The sequence below is a fragment of the Pygoscelis adeliae genome, unplaced genomic scaffold (genome assembly GCF_000699105.1).
Source record: "Pygoscelis adeliae isolate BGI_AS28 unplaced genomic scaffold, ASM69910v1 Scaffold65, whole genome shotgun sequence".
In the NCBI taxonomy this organism is placed as follows: Eukaryota; Metazoa; Chordata; class Aves; order Sphenisciformes; family Spheniscidae; genus Pygoscelis; species Pygoscelis adeliae.
In genome coordinates, this window is record NW_008824864.1 from 1,722,186 (window position 1) to 1,746,886 (window position 24,701).

General features: G+C 39.6%; 1 protein-coding gene across 1 annotated transcript in view; it reads right to left on the bottom strand.

The window, feature by feature from the left end:
- The window catches only part of VWF (von Willebrand factor), a 149,165-nt gene that overhangs the window by 70,509 nt on the left and 53,955 nt on the right, over positions 1-24,701 (bottom strand). The window contains exons 19-28 of the mRNA XM_009324340.1: positions 19,217-19,320; positions 14,512-14,650; positions 12,690-12,824; positions 9,434-9,580; positions 8,620-8,760; positions 6,908-7,027; positions 6,139-6,295; positions 5,420-5,578; positions 4,092-4,227; positions 116-1,455 (exon numbers count right to left, since the gene is read on the bottom strand). Coding sequence (XP_009322615.1) covers positions 116-1,455; positions 4,092-4,227; positions 5,420-5,578; positions 6,139-6,295; positions 6,908-7,027; positions 8,620-8,760; positions 9,434-9,580; positions 12,690-12,824; positions 14,512-14,650; positions 19,217-19,320 — 2,578 coding nt within the window. The remainder of the gene's footprint in view (positions 1-115; positions 1,456-4,091; positions 4,228-5,419; positions 5,579-6,138; positions 6,296-6,907; positions 7,028-8,619; positions 8,761-9,433; positions 9,581-12,689; positions 12,825-14,511; positions 14,651-19,216; positions 19,321-24,701) is intronic.

Consider the following 24,701-nt stretch of genomic DNA (forward strand, 5'->3'; position numbering starts at 1 on the left):
CCAGATACCAAAAGAGATACGGGAACCCTCTTCAAATTTCAGTGATGTGAGGGTGAAATGGATGAGACAGGAGAGAGGAAAGAGGAAATTACACAGAAAATATGTCCAACTTTACCTGGAATTTCTGTCCAAAGCTTACGAGAACAGCATGACTGCAGCACTAACTCAGGTGCTTCTTCAATAAGTGTGCTATAACTGTGCAAGATTATTGGGTTATTAGGCTGACTGATCTTTCTGAGCTCTTCGATATTTGCATTGGGGGTTATGCCTATGGGAATAACATTTATGCTCCTGGGAGGTCGTGTGATAATGTCAGTGGAAGGGCTGGATGACACCATATATACCAAGTGAGGAACATCTTGCCTGCCCCCATTCACTGGTGTAAATGTGTGTTTGGAAATATAATCGAGGGCATTCCCAGTGTTGGTAGCCTTCCCTCCTTGGTAGGGTATGCTCCGCACCTTCTCAATAATACTTTCCTTTGACTGTATTTCCCTAAAGGAATACTCCAGAGTGACAGTCTCTGAATACTGCATGACTGTAACATGAATATCTTCCTGTCCTACATTCATTCCTGTGATCACCCTCTCAAGGAACTTCTTGACGATATTGAAATTTTCCTCCCCAACATTGTCAGATCCTTCCACGATAAAAGCAATGTCCAGCCTTTTGCGTGTGGGTTTTTCTGAAAAGGGTGGTGGTGCTGTGAGACCCCAAGACGGAAGTAAGACACTGGATATCGTTGGAGTGGACGTAGCTTGTAACAGAGAAGTTTCTTCAGGTCCAAGATCACATAGACGGTCAATGAGGAGATCCCTATTATCCATTAGCTCTAACACGTTGTTCATTAGGAAGGCTTTATTATCTGGTGACTGCTTTTCAATGAACCTTATTTGCTCCACATTAACATACGGTCCAATCCCCACAGGTATTACTGTGATTTTTTTATTCTTCAAAGCTGTGAGGATGCTGCGGAGTTTTCCTGGAGACTTGCTTGCTATAAATAGCACTGCAATTCTGGCAGCATTGGTCCTTTCTGCTTTTCCAAAAACATGAAACACACTGTATTTAAGGACTTCAGCGGCAGACGCTACTTCATCACCTGTGTATTTTATGTTTTGGACAATTTTTCTCATCTGGGACTGTGTTTTGATATCTTTAAGGCCAAGATAGATTGTGGGGCCAGCCCTATACACCAGAATTGACACTCGGATTTTCTTTTGAGAGATGTGGAGTTTCTTCATCATGCCAGTTATGAAAGTCTTCAGCTGTTCAAAGTCCTCCTCTGACAGTTTATTGGAGCCATCCATTAGGAAGGCCAAGTCCATCATCTTGCTGCATGAGTATTCACTGGCTGGTAGTTCGATGTCCTCCTCTGGAGCAGGTGTTGTCAGTGTTAGGGTGTCCTCCACTGGTTCACAGGCTACACAGGTTAAGTTCTTCCCTTCACACAGACTACAAAAATCACCAAATTCAACTGTAAAATATCAATGCTTAAAACAGCACATCACCTGCATCTAATAAAAGAATGTCCATACAGAAATAGTTAAATATCTCAAAAACACAACACAAACAAAACATGATGTGAGCGATTTTTTTCACCACCCCATTTCCCCACAACTCCCCACAAGGTATTGTACAGCTAAATCCCATATGTTCATGAACGTTTGTTTAGATCCAGGAAACATATGACAAACTACAATCTATTTGTGAGGGGAAACTCTCCTTATAACAGCCTTTGGCAGAATGTGTAAAATCTGTGTCTGGAAACTGTCTAGAAACCCACTGCACTTGAGCAATACAGCTACCTACAAGCCATTGATGGACTGAACTGGCAGATCTGGTTTGCTTCACAAGGAAGAAAAACATGAGGCAAACTGGAGGCAGCTAACATAAAGTGGAGTAGGAAAGATGCTTTTAGCTATGATATGACCTAGCAGACTCTGCGAGGAGGCTAGGTTTACCTCAGTTTTAACCTTAGTGAAAATAACAAACAGCCTTTTTTCTACGTCTAAAGTGCATTACTTTCCTTTTCTTTTTCCTGACTTCATTTTGTTTGGAATACAGCTTTGGCACATGTTCGTCCTCCACTTTTTTTAATGTCTCCTTTGTTATCTTCCCCTTATTTACTGTGTTCTCTGTTTCAGTCCCTTTTCTCATATCAAATGATGTATTTCATCTATAGCTGTTATCTCCTTTTAGCCCTATTTGTCTTCCCCCAACATTTCCACTCACCTCCATCAGTACATTTTTCTCTTCCCCTTTCCATCTCAGCTCCCATTTTTCTTTTTCCCCCATCTCTGCCTTTTCCGCTATTCATCCTTCTGTACCGCCATGAGATTTTTTCACCTCTGTCACCCTCCACCTTTTAGGAACTTGTTTATAATTCATCTCTTTCTATCTTTAGCAAGGCTTTAACACTTCTGCCCTTTCAATTCCTGGTTGCATGATTCTCCTTCACTTATCAGAGCAGAGAACATGACTGTACTCACACACAGGGTGGTACAGACTCAGCCAATATGTTTTCCTTGTCTTACTGGACAGTCCAAGAAACAGAATAGGAAAAGTTTATGAAAGAGCAAGGACCAAAAAATGCTTGTTTTCACTGCCAGAGAAAACCCAGAATGTACAAGCTAAACAAGTTAATACTGGAAGAAGGTGCCATTTTCTGGGAAAAGACTTCACTTTACACGTAGCACCTTCGTTTAAGTTCTCTTAGTTTAAGCGCTGTGTTCTTTTCAAGCTGCTTTTAGTGTCTTCCTAATTGAAGGATGCACAGCTACTTTTGGCATTAATGTATAGCAACACAAGATTTATTATTTTAATCCTAATATGAGCAAGCCTCTTCTAGTTTCCAATTTCCTTTGGATACTTGCTATAAAATTCATTTTTGTGCAATATTTTCTATTGTTTGTACAGATGGTGTAGGCATCTAAATTAGGTGACAGCTATGCAAAAGGATGTTTCCCTAGTGAGGTAAGTTTTCCTAATGTTCTGAAATCTTTTGTGAGCAGCGGCCAGCGTATCAACATTTAAGATAAATTATTATTAGGGATTATAACAATTAGAGAACAGAGACTCATTTATGAAGACTCTTTTTTGACCTTTTGATGGAACTCAAGGCTCTTTGTGTATACTGTTAAAAAAAAATAATTTAATTGATTAGTCTAACAGTCTCATGCCCTGGGTTTATAGCACAGACATACGCTAGCCCCGGCAAGAGGCCAGGAATTCAAAGTTCTTACCCATTCAGAGCTTCTGTGAAGTTCAGAGCATTTGGAGCTAAGGTGTTAGTCTGGGCTAATAGCTGCTGCAGTTTTACAACTCAGTTTCTATTAAATCTGGTCAAATTACAAGATGGAAAACTCTCTTGTATTCACAGCGTTATAAGTGACTAGTGAAAGTATCCATCAAGGGTCTAGACATCCAGAGAATGCCAAACTCTCAGAAACTACAAGCCATGACGTAATATGCCACTGGCATATACAGAATGAAAATCAGTCTCTGCCACGTTGCAGCTGAAGGCCCTGATCCTGCATGATGCACAGCATTGTGCACCCTGCCATTCATTTCATCGTATTTGGAAACGCATGCATGCAGGATCAGGCCATGGGATATCATCTTAAAATCTTGGGGAAATTGGTTTTCCAATAATAGTACAAAGTTCCAACTGCTAATAATCTCAGTGAGTTCTAGACTCAGTGCACATTCAGATCTTGCACTACACGTAGGATTTTTTTTAGTACTGGCAGAAGGAAAGAGTCTGATGGCTTTACTGATGTTGAATCACACCTTACACAAAAGGAAGTGGAACATCTGAAGCCAGTGGGACCACCTACACATGGGAAAAGGCCTTTTTTGAAAGGAATTTATGAATTTCACCTGCTTAAATTGAGCTGACATCGTATAATCCTTACTGTCACTGAAAAACTTCAGCTTCAGATTGTATGTGAAGGGCTATTGACATAAAAGATGGTTTCCAAGCTTCATCTTCAGTGGTATATTTAAAACTTATTCATGCGGATGTGCTTCATCTCTCTCGTTCATCCCACTTAAGAAGCATGCGATTTCACTGCACAAACCCATCATACCAAGATTGACAGCGCTGTGGATCATCTCTGTTCAAAACTATTCTCCTTCCATGTGGGATGTTGACATCTCCAGCTGCACACACAGGACAGTCTTCTGGACTGATGCAATCCAGGGACAATTCATCAAGCATTTTCCCTGTTTCGAAATAGCACAGTAGTATAAAGATGCCAATTTTCATGAATTGCAAAACTAATCATTGCATTTACCCTGCCACAAAAAACATGACAAGGCTTCTGAGTTGGGCTCAAAAGTTCTGAATACTCTGCCTGTGTTATGGTCACTGCCGGTTTGACACAGAGAAGTATTTCCTTCCTTCATAACCACTTTTATTTAGATACTGGAAGTACTTAACCCAGTGTATAACCTGCAATAGCCAGTACCATACAGAAGGTGAACATATATTTAGAACAAAGCATTGAAGATGACAGGAGAAAATGGCATTTTCCTTTTTACATATATATTATTGATTTCTCCCAGTATCCCCTACCTCACTCTGATCAGAGATACCAGAGCCCAGAATAGCTATCTTTGGTCTTAAAATACCTATTTACTTTGCCTTCATGTCTTCTTGCTCTGCCCTTAGGAGCTATTTATTCATTTGAGTTTTCACTCTCCTTTTGGATCTTGCTCATCTTTCACTTTTTCCCTTTCTGTCTGTCTTTTCTCTCCCTACCTCATATTTCCCATATTTTTTGCTTTCCCCTAAGAGATAGCTGATGGGACCAGTTAAGCTGAAAGCTCAGGCTCACAGGAGGATGCCTGCTGGACACTCTCAGGAGCACCAGAGCCTTGCAGGTACTAAGCAGGCCAAGGCAATGGGTTTCCCCCACTGCGGTAGTTGCCCTGAAGGAGAGCATTTTATGAGTGTCCCGCACCGATTCATACCCTCCTTTAACCACATAACCAACATCCTCTGTTGCTACACGACCCCTAATCCTCCTATCTTCCTTTCTTATCACACCATTCTCATCCTCTCTTCTTCTTGCTGGCACTATGTCATTCTCCTCTTCTAGGCACCACTTCATGCCCTTCACACACCATGCTCATTTCCCGAACCCAAACCAGGATGCCTAATGACCTTCCTCCTCATGCAGTAAGAAATTGTGGTGAAAACACATCAGTAAGCCTGTTAAGGAATTAACTGCCACATCTGCCTTTTGCAATATCCAGCCTTACCAATCTGTGAATATTTCTGGACTATAAGACCTCTTTTCATGCAATAGAAACACTTGGGGGGAAAAAAATAAGACTCTACAGCAATACGTACAAGTACCAGCAACAGAGCAGAAAAAGGTAAGTAACTGCTTAAGGCAGAAGATGGCCTTACCTGCAGGACAGTGTACATGGCATCCTTCCACACACCGCAGAGGGCACTCCAAAGGCTGTGGGTGCTGGCACGTTATAGGACAAGCAGGTCCACAGCTATTATATCGCCATTCACATTGATAATCTAATCCTTTTTTATTCAGGTCCTCACAGCTTTGTGCTACAGAGTGAAAGAATCAGAGGCAAAAAAATCAAACCAGAGTGTATTCACCTTGCCTCTCAGAACTATGACACCAAACTTGGTACCAAGTGGGCCACATACATATAGAAAAAGAAAGATTTCCATTTTTAAATATATTTATTTTAATACATTCAGGGCAGGCCACTTCTTCACACTTAAGGTTTTTTCCCCACAATTAAATACTTGCTCTAGATCAGAGATAGTTGTTTTTGATAAAAATAATTGCAAAAAATGATCTTTAAATTTTAATTAAAAAAACGAAAATGTACAGAAACCATTTCTTTCTCTACGTTTGTTTGTATCATGGACTATTATATCCCCTTACTGAGGGAATGTTTTTTCCAGATATGGCTCTGAACATAAATAGAAAAGGGAGAGGAAATGTCACCGTGAGCTGCTAGCCCAGCCCCATTAAAGTGAACTTCTCCTGACATCAGTGGGAGCAGAGCTGGATAAGAACAGTCTATCTGAGCCAAGAGCTTACTGAGTAAAGAGTTGAAGCTTTTCACCCAATTCTTCCTCATCTGCCCTCTACTTACGGCACAGAGCTGGTGATCTCCAGTGGACAGCAACACCTTTTTGTGCACAGACATGTGCATAGGCTGCTATAGCATCACAGAAACAAGCACAGTCCCCAATAGATTCGCAAGCACAAGTGTCATACATGCAAATATCTATGTAGGGCTCAGGATTCACCTACAAAAAAGAAATACAGGGTACAGTACACTCACTGATTCCCCTCATCTCTTCCTTCTAGACACATTTAACCTTCAGATGGTTTGCCTGCTCCATTTGCCAAGAGCTGAGGTGCCACATAAATCAGTGCAGGTCGTCTTGCTGATGTCAGCAAGGACCCAAATCAGTCCATGTTCTCAAAGCTGTTATAGACATTGCAGTTTATTGTTCCTTAATATTCCCCATATGGAGTAACTTTATGTGTTTTGTGCCCTGTTTCCATACCCTCTTGTGCAGCAGCTTGGGTAGCATGCAGTCTGAATGGCATTATATTAGCTCAGCTCCCTCTCCCCTCAAATCTCAACCCTTCTGTTTGACTTCATGTGCCAGTCTCTGGGCTTTAGAGTAAAATTTCCCTCAAGTAGAAGTTATTCTATAGCTTTCTACTAGGTGGTATTCTGAATTTTTCCATGAAGCATCAGCTACAGGACAGGGTCAGAGATGAGAACACCAATTAGACAGTCTCCTCCAAGTCCTGTGTGCTGTCAGCACAACCATACTTTTCCCCTCAGCTGTAATCAGTGTCAGCACAGATCATGCAGAATTGAATGTGAAACACATGACAATACTCACAAGTTTTTTGCATTCTTCAAAGAGATCCCCAGACAAAATGTTGCATGATGTTTCTACCATCACCTGCTTCACTATGTTTCCATTACACAGTGGAGACATCAAGGACTGTTCCCGGTTGGGCTTAATATTGTAAGAGACAAGCACACATTGCATTAGCTTTGCTTCAGGACCTCAGGACTCTTCAAATTGAAGTAAGAGACTCACTAGCACTAGACATTTTTCATGAGAAAGGAAATCGTCGGGACAAATCCTGCCATGGCAGAACACAGAGTAGAGCAGGTCACCTCCCACATTTTCTCCAGCTCTTACTTGCATGCTGCAGTTTTAACATAGATATTTAGATGACAAAGTCCCACTGTACCAAACATCCACCCTAAAAATGATCATTCACAGCTCTACAGAAGGCCCACAAGACTCACAAAATATGATCAGTCTTCAGCAGACAATACCCATGGCCACTGCTCAGTAGTCTCCCCCTCTCCCGTTTAATTTATTTAAGAACAAGGAGCACTAGTATTGACACGGCATTTATCATGGAGACAGTCTGCAGGTTCTGTCCTGTGCCTATTACACCGAAACAAGGAGCTGCTCCTTCTCAGTCATACCCTGCGGTCTCACTTCTCATTATTGCAACTTCTTCTGTGCTCCAATCAAGTCATATCTAAAAAGTGACATTCAGCAAGGTAATACTGTGGCTTTGTCACACTTGCACATAATTTATCCAACTAACCCAAAAGATTTCATGTGATCAAAAATAAATGCTTCAATTTATTTTCTGATAATTTAAATCTTTTAAGGAAAGATCTAAAAAAGGCCTTCCCCCCCCCCTTCTCTGAAAATTTAGATGAATTTTCAAGAGAAAGTTTTCAGCCTCAAAAGCATCATCTGAATGAAATGCTTCATTTTACAAATGTCAAAATAAGTTGTCTTCAAGTTGTTTCCTCTCACTTTTTGATTTGGAAATACTTTTAGCTATAATTATTTGTCAGATCAAGACAATCTTATTATTCAATTTCATTCTTTCAAAACTCTGTATTTGAAAAAGAGGAAGTATACTTTCATGTGTAGCATAACTAGTACGCCATGAAATCACCTAATCTCTGGCACCAGGACATAGATAACACTTTCAGATAGCAGGTAACCTCCTCAAAATTCAGAAGCAGTGGTAGCATGGCAATAAGGTCTTACATCCCCTCCCGTATCTTGCTTTTTCTGTTCAAGCCTCTCCAATCTGAAAATAGTAACTAAATGCTCTTTAAAAAAGATTGAGCAGCATATAGAAAGAAACTAATCTCTGCATTCAGTTGTTCATAAATGGACAGACTAAGATTTGGGATATAAAAGTTTGGATAGGGAAATACAAATTTTTTATCTGAACTCCTCCATCTGAAAATTACAGCTGGTTTTTTTTAGATTAAGCTCTAAAATGAGATTTCCAGTTATACCTGGATTTCAAGCATCTGGGCTGGCAAACTCTATGAACAGCCTCTACCATACAGATTGGCTATTTTAACATTCATCTGAAGCCAGGCAGCGCAGAGGCCTTAAATAAGCTAATTGATCTTTTATCGGATTTCAAGAAATATTATTTGGCAAAAATATGGGGGAAGGAGTTCATTTCTATTTATTTTTATCCTTTCAAACCTCTTTGCCCACTCTTGAGTGATACTGTAACCCGTATTAATTAGTTTTCACAGTTCATTCATAATCACCTTTTCAACATCAGCACAGTATGGATTAACTTTCCAAGAATTCCCAAAGTCAACTGGATCTACTTCAAGATGTTCATTGCTGCTAGTCAAATCATTGTTTTGGATTCCATCAAAATTTCCACACAGACCACACACTTGATCCTTGCAAGGAAAGAAACACAAAATACATAAATCTTACATCTGTAGACTGGCTTAGGGTTTTGTTAAGAAGTCTTTTTAGACTAGTGCTTTAATGGCACGAGGCTTAAAAACTGAGTTATCCCTGGCCTTGCCAAGTTCACTAAAATAGACATAGTCTCTCACAGAGAACGTTTAGCTCCTATTCCCATTCTGCTTAGCTGAAAGTAGGACCATACTGTCTCCAAGGACCTCAGGAAGCAAGACGACAACTCCAATCAGTGGTGACTGTTGGCTCTATTTGGAGTATGTCCCTGGCTCTGTTTGGAGTATGTCCTACAATCCCATTTTATCTCTGGAGACGACTGTCCTATCACCATCACTAGTAAATCTGGCTCCTTATACTGCTCTTCTTGAATACAGAAGAAATCACTCAAGGCATGGTTATTCTGAGGCACCACAGCATTCATCCTTTCTGTCATAGCTCATCTCCAATGACCCAGAATTTACCCCTTATAGTTGAACTACCAGGAAAGTAAGCAACCCTTATGGTATTACAAAAAAATCCCTTCATTTTCAAGCAAGTGCCTAATACTCCATGGAAATCTATCAGCATGTCTGTATAAAACAATGCTATTCCCCAGAGACAGGGTAAGTGCATTCTTTAGTGAGAAGTAGTAAAGCAAAAAACACTTACTTTGAAATTGCCTTTTAAGATAACTGAGACTCCCATGGCCAGATCCCAGGTCACACTGATGCTTTTGCCCAGTAAAATGATGTAATAACGGCCAGACCTCATGACTTCTAAATCATTGTCATCTTTAGAAGGTACCTTGATGTTTACCTGAACAAGAAAAGCACATTGCACTATCAACTATGTCTCTAATTACTATTTCATGTAGGTCACTTTCCCAGTGGGACATGTGCTCATAAGTTAACAGCTATTTTCAAACATGCTGTTCTCCAGAGAAGAGATAGTTCCATACACTATACAGGTGCTCCGGAGCACTTGCAAAACTGTAAGCAAGGTATGGGTAAGGGACTGATTACAAGCTTGTCTCTACACTGAAAAGTTGCTGTGGATAAATTATTGTCTTAGAAACAACACTTCTGAACAGCAAATTGGAACACAAGTAGGGTATTTCAATCTCATCACATTTCTATAATTTTGAATGAGGCAATGTCCCTTGTGCTCCCGGGGTATAACAAACACTCACCACAAATGGTGACACACAAAGCAATGACTGCTAAACAGAAAGAGGGCTGATGAAGAGGACAGGGTATACCCAATTAATGATCAGTTTAGTATTTAGTCAATGGTTCATTGAATAATTACGTTTTATTTTTATTTCATCTTTTTAGGAAACTAACAATTCTGTGCTCTTGAGGCAGGTAGCGACAAAAGGGCTGGCTAGGTTTAAGTGTAATGTGAACTGGGAGAATCACATGCATCGGTGGCCTATGAAGGACCAGAGCCTGATTCTGAAGTCAGGAAGGACTTTCTTCCCAACCAGCTACACCAACAGGAAAAATCCTGAAAGATTCCTTTCGGTGTCTCTTCATTTTTCCTTCACTTTCACTTCCCCTGTGTGCCTCTTTCTCTTTCCATCTGGCTGCAAATTCACCGCCTCCAGCTACCAAGAACTTAAGAGATTAATTTAAAATGCTTTCTTTCACACTGTAATCCCCTTTCAATGGGAACACTAATAGGATTATCAACCACATTTGGAGAGAAAGTTCTGGCATGACTGTTACTTTAAGCACCACTAATGCATTAAATAAAAACTGCTTAACTGTGGAAGAGGCAGATGAAAACTTTCAATCAGTACAAATAGTGATTAAAGCAAGGGAGAAAGAGGAGCCCACAAACCATTCATCCACTCCCTAGTTTGAGGGAAAAATACTTCTTATCCCACTATTCCTTCTTGCTCAATTCAGTAAAAACTCAGTACCGTAACTCAATTCTCTTCATCTCTGGGGTATTACCAGAAACTTTATCCCCAGAGAAGACATCCTCCAAGGATCTCCTAAAGAGGGCCTTCAATGTCTTTAGGGGAAGAATATGTTAAAAGAGACTATTTTAGGAACTGGAAGCTTTTTCATCTTCTTCCATGCCCAATGTATTACTATACAGTCTAGTCACACTTTGTCACTTATCTTCTAAATATCTACAGTAGTCTCTATCTTTCCAAACTAAGGCAAAAACCAGAGGAGGACAAAATTGAGCTGGGAGGTTGACCTAAATTACAGAATTTCTATGTTTATGGAGGCTTTTTGCCCAAGCATGAAGTCATAAATTTTTGACCTTGCAAACTGGCATATTTATTTGTTTCAGAAGAGCAAAAATTATTTCACAATTATTTTTTTTTTTTTAACGTGAGCCAGAACTGTAGCATGCAGATACTTCAATTAAGCCCCTCTTTACTTAAAACTAGAAGCTGCTTTCAAAACAGTACCATCTCAAAACAATGCTGCTTGGAAACATTTTAATGGTAAAAAAAGAAGTTGATTCTCCTGCTTGCTTCTAAGGATTCTTGTGGAAAAAGAGCGTAGGAAGTCATCACTGGGTGAGAATTTGCCTGAGTCTTCATATCAATTGTTTTTCCTTAATCTCTCCTTTGGTTGCTGTTATTTCTAAGAAAACCTGCTCTGGATATTACACTGAGCCTTAAATTCTCTAGAAAGACAGCTAAAAATTCAGTCAAGGTCATGTGGACAGTCTTGTGATACAGACCTAGCTTTTGCAAGGACATACTCTCTCAGGAACCAAACACCCTCTATTGCTGGAGTTGCTGGATGCCTAATCACTTCTTGTCTTTTCTGGCCCTTCTTTAGGTGTCCAAACGGAATCACAGCTCTTCTGAAAATCTGTCACCTAAAGAAGCTTTCAGGCAAAGCCTGGCTCTATAGACTGATCCCTGCACTACTATTCACCCTCACCCAAGTAGGGGACTCTTTAGCAGTAGAAATAAAGAATTGGTTGGGCAACCAATATGTCTTATGTTCATTCCTCCAGCAACCAAAAGCCTACATGGATCTATGCTGTCAAGATGCACTGCACAGACACTATTAATAATGGTGTGTTTTACGTGTTCCTGTCATGCTTCAGTGGCATGCAGCAATTTGCAGGCAATTTGCAGGCTACGCAAAACCTGGTACAGCTTTGTCTGTTAACCCAAAACAAGGCAAATGTAGAGTGGTTTCATGTTTCACTGGCAACATTTTTGCAAAGCTCTGGTCCAGATGCCAGTTCAGAGCACAGTACTTCTGAGAACTGAGCAACTGAAACACTATAATCCACTGGAGCTCTGTAATGTTTGAACATACAGACGGTCTTAATTGTTACAGTGCCCAAGGCAAGGAGCTGACCTCTGCCCTTTGGAAAGCTCGTTTTCCTGCCGTGAAGGGACATGGGAGATGGAAGTGATTCTTGGTCAGTGTTCGTTGGTAGGAAAGGGGAAAAAAAGAAGAATCCAGTCACCTGGATTTTCGATCTGACAGTTTAACAAGGGGAAGGATAGTTGATATTTGCTGCTGCAGTATCAACTTGTTTCACCATGAATTCTTTTTTTTCTGTGCACTCAGTTCTTCAGAAGGCTAAATTGGGTCTGAAGCTTTACTAGTCATGGGACAGTCACTTCTTTTTGCTCTTCCTTGCACTTAACCTTGCTTGAAATAGACTTCAGACCTCCCATGTTTAGAAAGGGCATTCCTCATATGAGCTTGCATTGAACAGCATTCTTACCTGAGATAAATTTATTGTCATCAAGCAGAAATACCAAAATGGCATTATACCTCTGGGAGCAAAATGGATAATTATAATCCTCCTAATCTGTTCATTTATGATCTAATTTTCAAGAACCACTGAGCATGAGATCATTCATGCCTCATCTTACTAAACAACCTGGAATTCTTTTCCCCAAAAAATGGAAAGAGAACAGAAGCGTACGTACATTTCCATTAAACAACTCTATTTCCCCACTTTCATACAGAATGATAATCCTTTTGGTGCACTTTTCTCCAGTGAAGCCACAGCCTTCATTTGAAATTAGTATCCGGAATGTCCCAGAGTCATCCTTGCAGAAATCCTATCAGATGAAAATAAATGAATGAGTCTCATTAATGTGGAACTTCAAAAAACACATATGGATCTATGGAGAAAAAGGAAGCCTCAAATAATACCCTGTGTACTCTGTGGCCAGTAAGATATATGTTGGCATGCCAACTGTTCCTACATTAATTTATTTTGTGCTTAGCGTTGATATTCATGTGGTCCACCCCTTAAAGAATGAGGCCCACTCTGCTAGTGACACACACACATGCATATTTTGCAGGGAGGATTCATGCTATTACAGTATCTGTGATATTTTAAACATGTACAATGGTCACAGAGTATATCTTAATACACATATATTAATTGATTTAACAGTGAAAACAAGACTCCGCAGCTTTAATGATAAAATTAAAATATAAACCTAGAAGGTTAGGTTAGAAAGAAGGGTTAGAAAGAAATTTGCCGCACAGTTTGGAGCAAAATGTTTGATGCCCATGTTTTCCCACCTGTACATGAATAATAATTATAATAATGTCAACCTATTTCTTGGGGAGCAATTGTGTCATTTAATTTAATTTTAAATCAAATATTTCTGAGATGCATGAAGAGTCAGTACTACGTTTATATGATGACTCATGAGTATCAGGCCTTTTAGTTTTTTGGGTTTATTTCAGTATACCCTGAAAAAGACCCTGTCTATGGTTCTGTGTCTGTCATCTTAGGAAAACAGATCTCATTTTCATTTTAAGTAGTTTTGTAGTACTGTATGCTATTACTGCCCATAAGACCTTTACACAGAGCTCTCACTAGTGTCAGAGCAATCATTCTTCTAAGGTGATCCAGCTGGCATCAAGGTGGGAGCATATTTCAAAGACCTAGCCAGAGACAGGTTGATCACATTTTCCTGCCCAAGGAGAACTGCAAGGAGGAATGGGCCTCATGAAAAGGGTCTGTGTGGAAAAAAGTAGCCCACACAAGAAACATGACACTTTCTAACTGCAGAAGACTGATGTTATTGATTAGCAGTGGATCCGTCTAGTGTTAGACCAAATTTTCAGAGAAACCCTTTTTCTTTTGCACATGCACTTTTAAATGCACAATGATTTGCATCTGTAGATGAGCTTTAATCTTATTTAGCACTCTAAATTTCAAGCTGCTCCCACAAATCACAGGGTGACATTAGCGTGCTATGTCTTTATCCGTATTGGATATTGTCAATGTACCCAAACAGGTTGGTGCATGGAACAGGACAGTGACTTTGCCGAAGTGAACAAGCAGAGTCTGTGCTCTGGACACATTAGAGAAGGTTCTCCAGGCACTTCTCATCTCACCGAGTCAGACAATAAGCCATCACTACAGGATAAAGCGGCTAGTGGGGAATGAGGAAAGATTGACTTATGGGTATCTACAGTTCTTTGTTAGAGATGAGATTCAGACGGCTCCTTTCCGTACCATGCTGCTATCATATGATTTATGATTGCCAGCTAGACACATGACAACCTAACTCACTTCTATAGAGCACAATGCAATCTTCATATTTCTCAAGGCATCTTTGAAGTCGTCAATAAGCTCTTCTCTCCTCTACCATACATCTGGCTTAGTAACTACAAATACTTTACTGTGATTTATCCAAATGTTGGACTTCTCTCCTGGTATAAAACATCTTATATTATCAGACATCTTATATTATCTGACAGCTTCAGCGTTTGACATATTCTTACCTGAACTAATACATATTGACAATTTCCCGGAAACTTGTATTTCAATCCATCAAACGTCAAATAATGAGCTGTACCAATAACAGTGCAGGTGCCATCACACATATTTTTGGTGCATTCCCACTTTCGACCACGGCACACACTGTAACAGAGAAAACAAGTCAGTGACAGTTATAATTATTCCCAAGGTACATAATAAGCAAGAGAATGCAAGGTGCTTTAGGCAAAGTGAAAGAGCAAAAGTTTCTGCCTCCAGGAGCTCATGATCTGAAGACTGTCCAAAAGACACACGTGTGGTGATAAGCTACTAACTTGCCTTGTTCTGCTCTTTTTCCTGGGTCTGGGTCAGGAAGTAACCTAGTACAGACCAAACAGGAGCATTGTTCCCCTGCGTGTTTTAACCTGGACATCGGCTGCAGCTCTGTGAGGAACCTCTGCAGTTGTCTCTGCTGCTGTCCATCCTCAGGTATGTTCCCAGCAGATCCTCTCTGTGTTTGGCCTTGAGAAGGTACTCTTAGAGGGCTCCATGCCTGGGCTGCTGGAATTCTTCCCTAGATAGACTTCCATAGCTATGTTACACTAGCATGCACCAGATGACAATATCTCTCATTAACGTGAATTAGCATATGTTAACATTGGGTGCATAAATCCAAATAGTGCATTAACAGGTTAAGTGAATAAGGGATATATTTCTCTTTTTCTTACAACCTGCATGTAGGAGTATGTGCTTTTTGAACCTCCCTGTTACAAAAAGGGGACTGGACAGAGCCTGTTGGAACATTTCATAATACTATTAGTATTTTATTTTGGATATGCTGCTCTGCTCAGAGTATCCTTTTAGAAAAACAGTTTGATTACCCTGTAAGGACCATTACAGGTTAAATACAAAGTATAATATCAGCAACCCTGTTTTTATTTGCAGTACTGTCCATTTTTCCTCATTGAAAGCCAAAATAGTAGTAAATTTAATATCCAACTGGTGGCAAAGGACATGCATTTACTCTAGTGACCAACTTTTGGGACCAAGTAACCAGAACTGTAATTCAGTCTGCCCAGTGGCTTTTGTTCAGATTATATACTTAAGTATAATATCACCCTTCTCCAAAGAGGTGTCTCTGTTCTTAAATTAAATTCATTCTTCATGATAGTTTATCTGACCTAGCATTTGGAGACATTACCTTACAGTCTGACAAAGAATACACATATGGATAGAAATTTTTCTTTTGCTGTACATAGGTACACATATACATACACCATCTAAGGAATGTCCTATGGTGTGATAATCCATATCTGTCATATCTGATAATCTGTCCCCTGAGGTCTCCTGTGGTGACCGAACCAGAATGTCTGCCCTACCAGAGAATTCAAGCTTGGCGCCATACAAATCGGACTCCAAGCTAAATCTCAGGTTATGCGACAGGAGATGTGAGAAGACACCTGATCATGAAAGGGGATACACCAGTGGTTCCCTGCCTGTATAGTTTGCAAGTGATGTTGTCGAGGACAGCTCCCAGACTTCCTCACAAGCACAGAAAATGCAAGAAAAAAAAAAAAAAGGGGGGGACGGACATCCTGACATGCAGAGCAAAACAAGATGCTGCCCTGTTTATTTAGGGGAGGGGAATTCTTAAGAGCAATCAGACACAGGGTTAAGGTCTTGATATCATTATACCATGTTGCTGTAGCAGCTGTACTGCACTGTCATTATCGTACAAAGTAGTGATGCCATGATGAAAGGGACAGCATTCTTTTTTTTGTTTCACTCCTTTTGCCTCTTTTTGCCCTTTGTTTTTTTTGTTGTGGTTTTGGTTTTTGGTTTGTTTTAAAAAACAAAACAAAAAAAAACCCACATGGTGACCATCTTCTGACTGGATATTCAAAATGCAAAGAAAGCCAATTCTTTTATCTTGGTGTAACTCAATTGGTTTCAGTGTAATTATACCAGTGTAACAGACAGAAGGAAAAATAGTAGGGCTCCTAGTCTTCATGATGGCACCAAGCCAGCCATATTCAACACCAATCATTATTAAGTTTCTAAGAGTTTCCAAGAACATTTGTATCCTTTCATTGCTGTGATACATAATAGTGTAAATCTTACACGGTACCCTGATAAATGAGGCTCAAGGACGTAAATACCATTATCCTCACGTTACAATGATGGAAAGAAGGAAATTGAGAAATAAAGAAGAGACTTCATAGCATCCACCCAGTTCTCTTGCCCTTTTCCAGAGGTATCCTGGAGAACGACAAGCCTTGCTACAAAAGTTGCAGGTATGAAAGGGGATCTTTTCCTTGTCATCCACAGGCTTTTGATCAGTGAAATAAATTGATTTGCAAGAGACTGAGCAAACAAAATAAAAAACAAGGTCAATGAAGCATAAAATCTGCTCACTCTTTTGTTTGTTATTAATTTTGGGGAGTTAGAATAGCATCTGACACCATATCTAATAATCTAATCTAATAATAATAATTCAATAATCTAATAAGCAATAGCTTGCTTGAGGTTGGAGAAACATTCATCTACTAAATGCTATATGAATGCAGATGGACACCATCACTGCCCCAGGGATTTTCTAATCAAGCTCTATAAGGGCAGGGAAAGGGGAATTCTATCCCTGCTTTACAGATGTAAAAACTCAGGGATAAAAAAACCTGAAGTACTTTCCCAAGATCAAATTGCTAACCAAAGAAAAAATGGGTACTGAAGCGAGTTCTCTAGTAATGCCTTAACCCAAGCATAAGCATTGTTTAATCTTGATAACACTTCACAGTATAATAAATATTGCGCAATACATTTTCTTCAAAGAATGAAATTTCAGTAACATGAAACCTATTGCACCCCCTGCTATTAAATCTCTGCTAACAGGTAGAGCAAGACCAAGATTTTGTATATACATGCACAGACAGATTATAAAGTATGTGGTGTAATAAAATTCAGATTAGCAAATTTCTGCTCTGTACTGCTTCATAAATGTTATTCCAAAATTTTGAGCTCTACAATGAATTCCCAATACATAGCATAACAAAAGTTTTGCCACTAGCGTAGACTTGGAGACATTCTGTTGTTCATGAATCAGGGTCTCCCATATGTCAACTCGAATGTAAACGCCAAATCTGACACCTCTGGCTCATATATTGCGTTTGCAGGTGTTCACATCTGGCTAAGAAGAAGTGAGAATGAGAACTCCTGCAACAGCAGTACAAAAAGCAAAAGCAAAAGCAAAGGAAGATCTGACCTCCAAAATGCAGACTCTCAATTCTTACTAATTCTCAAAGCAATAGTAATTTCCTATATCACTTTCTAAATGACATTTGACTTGATATTTGCTGAGAACTATCATGAAACTTTTCAAATTCACATAGTTCAAAAAAGCTCTAGTGATATTTTTGAAGGGACCTTATTTCCAATTTTACTTTCACATTCAAGAAAAATACCCAAAATGAGAGGAAGAACTTTTTATCAATGAGAAAAAACATGATTTCTAACATTTTCTTGACCCTGATATTGAAGAAAATTCTATGTTAGAGGAAATGTCACTTACAACGGCATTACTAGAAACAAAAGGGCAATTACAAGAATGGAGCAACATGGCTACGACTATTTTAAGATTGAAGATTTTAAGAATGACTGAAAATAAAAAGACTGCGCATGGTTATTGTGAAGAATCTTGCAAATTTCACAATGACACCTAGAAGTTTTACACCTTACTGTTCTTGTTTCAATAAAATTTTCATTGTGTCTGTTTTTCAGCTGAGACACTTTTACCTAGATGCAATGTAAGCAGGTTATACTATATGTATCCATACAAAAATATCATCTTCTCTTCCATCTTCCTCCCTTCAAACCTACTTTTCCCGAAGTCTAATCGTAGTACACGATTCACAATGTAATATGTAGCCACAAAGGAAAAAAAAAAATGAAACAAAACACTGGAAGGTCAATATTTCCATATAAAACCGTAAAACCTTATATCCAAGTCTAACTTACACTAGTTAGGAGCAGTCCCACTGGTTTAAAAATACAACACCTGATATCACGGTTGCTCAAAGATCAATGCACAAAACAAAAAACAAACAAATGACTCTTTAATGGTGCTAATTCTCCAATCCAACTCCACCCAGTCATACAGAGGATAACAGAAACGCTGCTCCTGGGGGTGCCACAGAGCGGGGCAGGGACAGTTCAGGTAAAATGTACGAGAGATCCTGAAGTCTAAATTCAAAGAGAACACAGTTTCCACACTGCTGCTGGCTGCATGTCCTACCCCTTGGACTCTTGGAGCTCTGCAGGAAAGGGCTACCATTCCCTCCACAAGAACACATGGAGAAGAAAGCACCTCTCTAATGCAGCAAGCGTGCTGTGCAGGCAGAAGCCAAGAATTGTCCAGCAGGCAAATACCCTATACCTTACCCAAGGCTGTTCCGAGGGCTTCCCTCCATGCAAATCTCACAGCCCAGAACTTTCTTTTGAACCTACAAATTCTTTTTCAAGAACCAAGCAGGATAGATAGGGATGTGGGGGACAGACATAGAGCACTTACTCTTTTCTTCTAAGAAGATATCACCAACTCCCCCACTCCTTTCTTTCTTTCTTTCTCCTTCTGAAGATATCAATGGACTGAGTGCTCATATATATATTTTTTTTTTTTTTTTGAAACATGTTAGGTGCCCTAGAGAAAAATGGAAAAATGCAGTTCCAGTGGCTCACCAGGTGTTGCAGTCGTCAGTCACTGTCTCTCCCTTGGCATATTCTCTTCCGTTGTGAAAACATGGGCATCTCTCAGGAGCAACACACTTGTTTTCATGTCGCACCTAAGCAAAACAACACAGTTTGTCAGCATGCGGGTCTGTTGGTATGTGCCAGTACGCAGAGGAGTAAGCACAAGAACACATGGATAAAGAATAAAGGAAAGGATAGAGGAAATGGTTCAAGACTATCTGAGGTAAGAAAGGTTCAGCACTGCTAATATTTTTTTCTCATTAACATAAATAGAACTACAGGTATATAAATCACAGTCTTGTTTCAGGGACTGAACACCAGCTTAAGCTGCTGGGAGAATAAATTAAATTACTGAAGAACTTCATGATGAGGAATCTCAATTTGACCAAAACCAGTGTAGCTAACCTGAATATGGAGAGCAGGTGAACAGCACATGCTTCTCACATGCAACAAACTGGAGGATGGCCTACTAGAAAAGCAGCCAGCTGCAGGGCTCAGCTGGGCTAACAACTGAAGGAGGAGACAAGGATCCGCAGTGCCAGAAAAATTCAAGTGCAAATGAAGATCCAGTTGTCACAGACAACACCCCCCCAAAAAAAAGCCCACTCCCCTGTCTACTCGCCTTTGAAAACTCTAGTAGTCACTCATTTTCTTTCAAATGCCTACTTATTCCCGAAAAGGCAGGATAAATATCAGTCCATTTCAGGCGTTATTCCACTCTCACAGTCACTGTGGCTGGGAAATAGGTCATTATGTCCTGTCTACAATTTTTTCTATTTCAGTTTTACCCTACTGATCTTAGTTTCTCTTTGTATAACAACAAACCATTTGTCCCACTTAAAACAAACAAACAAACAAACCCAAAAAACCCCAAGTAATGCCATTAGACTACTCAATTTTTTCCATTCCTTTTCTCTATTTTTTCTGTGATTACTCCCTTTGCATTTTGAAGACAGCCAGTTTTAGAGTATTAAACAAAACCAAGGCTGGCTACACTGTTTTTCACTTGGACATGGTTCTGCAAAGCCCGGGGTAGGTTTGGCTGATGCTTCATGGAATACCGCAATGGAGAGCACTTCCCCTCCCTCTCATTCAAAAGTCACAAAATATCACCTTCCTACTTTAAACTCTTTCTGTAAAATCATTAAAATAGTTTCTTTTTTTACCATTAAATATGGGCCAATAAGATCAATGTAGTCTGAACGCCAGGTTAATAAAGTAGAATTGCTCTGCCTTTTCCTAAGGGGACCTAGAACTGCCACAGGGAACTACTAATAAAAAGGATTTCACAGCCCAGAGACCCTTCATTCATATCCAGCTCCACATGCTCCGTGGCTTATGGAGAGCTATATTATGCCAAATAAACTCACGCCGATAGAAGCAAGATGGAAACAAAGAAATGCTTTTCTAGATGATAGAGCTGGGGCTCTGCCTCGGACTTAATCTCCACAAAGGACAGGGAAGCAAACAGGCCAGAAAGGACCATATGTTTCCAAGGCTGTTTAATTCCTTCCTGCCTTCCTTCCTGGTGGCATTCAGGAAAAAAAGCAATATATATGACTTCACACTTATGGCTACATTTCTGAATTTTTCCAGTGTTCAGCAACACAGGTCACAATAGACTTGAGGGCTAGCCTCTGGATACAAAACTTGGGATTAGATTTGTGGTTAGTAAAAGGAGGATTAGGACCTCTTCTACTTGCTCCCTCACACATTGACACAAAGCTAGTCACAGCCTATCCCCAACTCTAAAAGCTTAATTGACTGGTATTAGTATTTCCATCACAAGCGTATGGCCACCATGAAGCTACAGTGCAGCAACTGTTAATCCACTGACAAAGAGGGAAGACTACCTTGTCTGAACACTGCAGAGCGGGTGGGTGGGATTTGGGAAGCTGGACATAAATACCCAAAGTGGACTTTGACCAGAAGACTAATTATTTTTGCTGCAAAACCCAATGGGTGGTGATTTTAATAGTAACACACAATCTATTGATCATATTGACACCACATCCAAAAGCTGGTATATCTGGCAGCCCGATGCCATGCCGTGTTACAAGTCTGTTGAGCACAGTACCATGTGGTACTTACTACCAGGCCAGTGGCATTATTCACAAACAGCTGGACTTCCTGTGTAAGTCTCTCAATCCATCCATAGACAGCATCTAATACAGGAGATGTAAGTCCTGAGTGCCTGAGGTGGTGGGAGGTAACCACAAGAAAAGACACAGGTTTGTAATGAGAACAGCTGCTGTTCACACCATCTCACACCCGTATGAGGATGTTCCTGAGAGCATGTCCATGGGATTATAAGTGGTTGGCTAGCTGGCGAAGCCATCCTCTACTTGGGGATCTGACAGAAATGTCCATTGTTTCCTTGCTCTGTCTTATTAATTGTTAAGCCTTGACAAAAAAACTCTGCCTTGATGAGGCTGAATTTTAATCTGTCTTGGTCAATACAATTTTGATGAGTATCTCACTGTCAAGGGAAGCTCAGATTTTCACTCTGTTCCTCCTGATACACCTGAGGGCTTCAGCACAAAGTCAGCAAGGAGTAAGGGATTAAGTAAAGGAAGTGGGTCATATTAGAACCCAATAGCTGACACGTTTTAACTAAAACAGCCTGGCACCATTTCTGTGCAGACAAAGACAAGTCAAAAACTTGTTAGGACAGGCCACTCAACATGTGCTCGTTTACACTTGACTTTTCTTTCTTATGTTAGTTGTATGCTTCATATGTTTGTTTTATGAAGCATTATCCTTGGGCAGATGCACATACCAGAAAGCTGGTATGCACCTCCTCATAAAGACTCTGTCATGTTGTTACATAGGTTAAGCCTACACCGAAGAATACACAACAGAGCTAGCAGGAAAATCAAAATAGCACTCTAAGTTTCTGTTGAAAACAGTTTGCAGGAAAAAAAACCCTTTCAAGCTTTCCTGGTTAAAATGTTTAGGGTTTTTTTTCCCTTTTTCTACTAACATATCATGCTTTTAGAAATAGTATTATTTCAGCAGCCAGAATACAATAAAATGTTTCATTTCAATTTTAAACCTTAATTTTGCTTCAGTTGTTGGAAATTGAAAGAAATTAATTTTCTAGTTTTGAAGTGTCTGGATTTTGTGCTTTCTGATTGTTCTGCTCCTCTTTTTCCCCAGAAAGGTGGTTAACACTCCATTTGTATATTTATTAATATTTTTCCAATGGGAAAAGCCTGGAGTGCAGTAAACTAATCTGAGAAAGCATATTTTTCCCCACACTTCTGCACATATGTTATGATTTATCTTTACTGCTATGCAAAAGGGTGACAAGTATGGAGAATTTCCCACCCTCCAGATGATCAAAGACAGAAAAAAGAATTACTTTTCATGACATGTTGAACATTTTTGTTTTCAAAAAATCAAAACAATGTAAAATATTAAGTCAAGATGAACTGGAAAACTTATTTTTCAGTTGAAAGAAATTAGTTTTCATCTGCATTTTCTGTCTGGGGAAATAATCAATTGATTGATTGGCAATTTCTCATCAAAATTTCAGCAAATTTTCCAATTCAAATCTAGGCAACTGCAGCATCATATGTTCATGAACAATCCTTGATTATTGTTTTTTATTATTTTTCAGATATGTAATTCAAAATTGGCAGGCAATTTGTGCATACAGATCTTAGACTATGGATTCCTCCATTTAAGACTGATAACTCAGCTAATTGATCTATAAACATCTCTTTATATACATAGGGATAACGTTGCACTTAATTACATATTAACTGCTACATATACTTGCAAATTGTACTGGAGAGTTGTTTACGTAAACTACATATCTTTGTGTTTCCTGATGGTATGAACCATTTTAGAGAAGCAAGATGAATTTTTTTTGCTAATAAGTTATCCATGATCATTCGTAATTTTTATATATTACTGTACCGCAAGAGAAAAAAAAATCTTCAGTTAAATGGCACAATTTCTTCCAGAGTGATGATATGCGCAAATATTTGTTCCCATATATGTTCAGTAATCTGTTATTTCCCACAGACATTCCTACAAACAGTAGCTCACCTCCGTGAGTGCTTGTAAATTAGGCAGGATTACAGAACACCAACAAGGGAGACTGACTGGTAAAAGAAATTGTAATACCTTTTTCCGGTCCCTTTATTGCTCAGCTCTGTTGGTACAAGTCTGGAAAACACAGACTTCATGACTTTACAGTGCTTTCCCCCAACGTGCCCAAAGTCTCTAAGGTAGAGAAAGGCAGGATGGAAAGGAGAACCCGGTCACCACCCCAAATCCTTCCGTCTTTGGCAACTGATACTGGGAGCAGATTGCAGAATGCAGAAATAAGGAAAAAGCCTCCCCCAAACCATTCTGGTTAGGTACCTATTGGTGACGAGGAGGAAACTGCTCTTTGATAACAAGCTGGCAGGTCCCGTGGAGCCACACACCAGGAGTCTAATGCATGGCAAAGGGCACCCACATAATGAAAGCACCAAGCTTGATCTTGCCTTTGCACGGTCATGCTTACAGCAAAATCATCTATATACTGGCTTCTCCCATCGTGGCTTTGAGAAACGCAAATCTCGCAATTTTTATTCCCTGCCAGATGGGAAGCCAATGAGAATGAGCAATTATAGACTGAGTTTACTGGAAGATTGAACCATACTGTCATCTAGCGGACAAAGAACTTATTTTACTAGTTTTTTAAAAAAATACTGGGCCCGATTCTTCTATCCAAAACCTGACAAGCCATCTTGTTGAATTCATGGGCAGATTTCACATCACTGCAGAGTCAACTGGAGTTTCCAATTCCAAAATGCCAAAGACTGCTTCTCCCAAGAATTTTATGACACAATTGTTTGAATGATAGTTCCAACATACTGAAAAGGAATACGAAATTCTATACTAAACGGGAAGGTTAATTACTAGGAAGTTGATTTTGGGGAGTTTTGGGGGGGATTTTCCCCTTCCCCCCCTTCCCCCCCCCATTGAGCAGTTATCATAATTTGTTTACCATTATTATCTCTGAAGTGTACTATTACCATATCCTGGAACTGAAACCAAACCTCAAACCCCTTCACCAAATCAGAGAGATCTGATTGTTATGTACAGAGGAAGACCTATTCACAATGGTGCTCTTGGAACTTTACAAGTACACAAACTTTTAAGTTTACTTATCACACTACTATTCAGGAATGCTCTTCTCTAAAGGGAAAGACATTTAAAAACTGAAATGTGAAAGGAAGCAACACTTGTTTTAAAACTGTGGTGAAAATTTGTTCAATGTCGATATGAATGCCTTCAAATTACGTTCTGTATTTTTCACTTTGGACCTACAACATACTTCACAAGCCTGAGATTTTGTTTACAGCTGACATTTTATTCTGCAGTAGCATCTATTTACTTAAATGTGTGTTTATCAGCAAAATATGGTAGCAAAGTTCAAAAAAAATACACAAATATTAATGCTAGAAATGACTGT